The sequence below is a fragment of the Carcharodon carcharias genome, unplaced genomic scaffold (assembly GCF_017639515.1).
Source record: "Carcharodon carcharias isolate sCarCar2 unplaced genomic scaffold, sCarCar2.pri scaffold_1028_ctg1, whole genome shotgun sequence".
In the NCBI taxonomy this organism is placed as follows: domain Eukaryota; kingdom Metazoa; phylum Chordata; class Chondrichthyes; order Lamniformes; family Lamnidae; genus Carcharodon; species Carcharodon carcharias.
The window spans coordinates 2,742-5,000 of record NW_024470911.1 but is presented as its reverse complement, the minus strand read 5'-3'; the positions used below and the strand labels follow the sequence as shown (position 1 = coordinate 5,000).

Sequence of the window (2,259 nt, the reverse complement as noted above, 5' to 3'; positions counted from 1 at the left end):
TCTGCTCAGTGCTGGGGAGTCCTGGACTCAACTCTGTTCACACGGCATGTTCCATGGAGGTGAGATTACACACACACAGTCTGAGGGTCAGTACTGAGGGAGAGCCGCACTGTGGGAGGGTCAGTGCTGAGGGAGCGCCGCACTGTCGGAGGGTCATTGCTGAGGGAGCGCCGCACTGTCAGAGGGTCAGTGCTGAGGGAGCGCCGCACTGTGGGAGGGTCAGTGCTGAGGGAGAGCCGCACTGTCGGAGGGTCAGTGCTGAGGGAGAGCCGCACTGTCGGAGGGTCAGTGCTGAGGGAGCGCCGCACTGTGGGAGGGTCAATACTGAGGGAGAGCCTCACTGTCGGAGGGTCAGTGCTGAGGGAGAGCCTCACTGTGGGAGGGTCAGTGCTGAGGGAGAGCCTCACTGTCGGAGGGTCAGTGCTGAGGGAGAGCCTCACTGTGGGAGGGTCAGTGCTGAGGGAGAGCCGCACTGTCGGAGGGTCAGTGCTGAGGGAGAGCCGCACTGTGGGAGGGTCAGTGCTGAGGGCGAGCCGCACTGTGGGAGGGTCAGTGCTGAGGGCGAGCCGCACTGTCGGAGGGTCAGTGCTGAGGGAGAGCCGCACTGTCGGAGGGTCAGTGCTGAGGGAGAGCTGCACTGTCGGAGGGTCAGTGCTGAGGGAGAGCCGCACTGTGGGAGGGTCAGTGCTGAGGGAGAGCCGCACTGTCGGAGGGTCAGCGCTGAGGGAGAGCCACACTGTGGGAGGGTCAGTGCTGAGGGAGAGCCGCACTGTGGGAGGGTCAGTGCTGAGGGAGAGCCGCACTGTCGGAGGGTCAGCGCTGAGGGAGAGCCGCACTGTGGGAAGGTCAGTGCTGAGGGAGCGCCGCACTGTCGGAGGGTCAGTGCTGAGGGAGCGCCGCACTGTCGGAGGGTCAGTGCTGAGGGAGCGCTGCACTGTCGGAGGGTCAGTGCTGAGGGAGCGCTGCACTGTCGGAGGGTCAGTGCTGAGGGAGAGCCGCACTGTCGGAGGGTCAGTGCTGAGGGAGAGCCGCACTGTCGGAGGGTCAGTGCTGAGGGAGCGCTGCACTGTCGGAGGGTCAGTGCTGAGGGAGAGCCGCACTGTCGGAGGGTCAGTACTGAGGGAGCTCCGCACTGTCGGAGGGTCAGTGCTGAGGGAGCGCCGCACTGTCGGAGGGTCAGTGCTGAGGGAGTGCCGCACTGTCGGAGGGTCAGTGCTGAGGGAGAGCCGCACTGTCGGAGGGTCAGTGCTGAGGGAGAGCCGCACTGTCGGAGGGTCAGTGCTGAGGGAGAGCCGCACTGTCGGAGGGTCAGTACTGAGGGAGAGCCGCACTGTCGGAGGGTCAGTACTGAGGGAGCTCCGCACTGTCGGAGGGTCAGTGCTGAGTTATACTCACTCTCTCTCTCTTTCTCTCTTTCTGACTCTCTTTCCCAATGTCTCTGTCTCTTTCACTCTCTCTCTGTCTCTCTCTCTCTCTGTCTGTCTCACTTTCTCTCTGTCTGTCTCTCTCTTGTCTCTTTCTTCGACTGTCTCTCTCTGTGTCTCTCTCTCCCTCTCTCTCTCTCTGTCTGTCTCTGTCTCTCTCTCTCTCTCTGTCTCTCCATCTCTCTCTTTCTCTCTCTCTCTGTCTCTGTCTCTCCATCTCTCTCTCTCTCACTCTCTCTCACTCTCTCTCTCTCTCTAGGAGACAGCGATTCCACTGGGGTGATCGCTGGCTGCTGTTGGGGTGCCCTGCATGGACTGTCCAGCGTGCCCCCAGGCAACTATGAACATCTGGAATACAAAGAGCGCCTCCTGGCTGCAGCACGGGGCTTGTACACGGCTGCCTGGGGGGCAGAGATCGAGTGAGAGGAGCAGCAAGTGTGATGCCCTGAGACTGGATTGGGAGTGGGGTGTGTGGGGTGGGGTGGGGGGGGCGTGGCGGTGGGGGAGTGCTGAACTTACCCACCCCTGCTCCAACTGGCGTTTGGAGTTCTCGTCTCTGCAGGGAACGGATGTGATGTACCTTTGAGGGTATATCAACATGACATCACTCGAAGGGAAGTGTGTCATGTTCCAGTCTTAGTTTCGGCTTTGCTTTAAGAGGACCACACAGCACACACCACACACATGATGTCTTCACAGTTTATTCCTATGTTCTCATGTGTCTCATCTTAATAAATTAACCCATGGATTCCCCAATCCCTTCTGAGCGATCGGTGCCTTTTCTTTTGTACAGTGAATAAGTCCAAGGTATTATAGCAAGATCATAACGCAACAT

General features: G+C 59.8%; 1 protein-coding gene across 1 annotated transcript in view; it reads left to right on the top strand.

Annotated features, from left to right (window-relative positions):
* Positions 1-1,886, top strand: part of adprh (ADP-ribosylarginine hydrolase) — a 15,082-nt gene extending 13,196 nt beyond the window's left edge. The window contains exons 7-8 of the mRNA XM_041182540.1: positions 1-59; positions 1,684-1,886. The exon at positions 1-59 is cut by the window's left edge and continues 156 nt beyond it. Of these exons, the coding sequence (XP_041038474.1) occupies positions 1-59; positions 1,684-1,847 (223 nt within the window). The 3' untranslated portion in view covers positions 1,848-1,886. The remainder of the gene's footprint in view (positions 60-1,683) is intronic.
* The last annotated feature ends 373 nt before the right edge of the window (positions 1,887-2,259 follow it).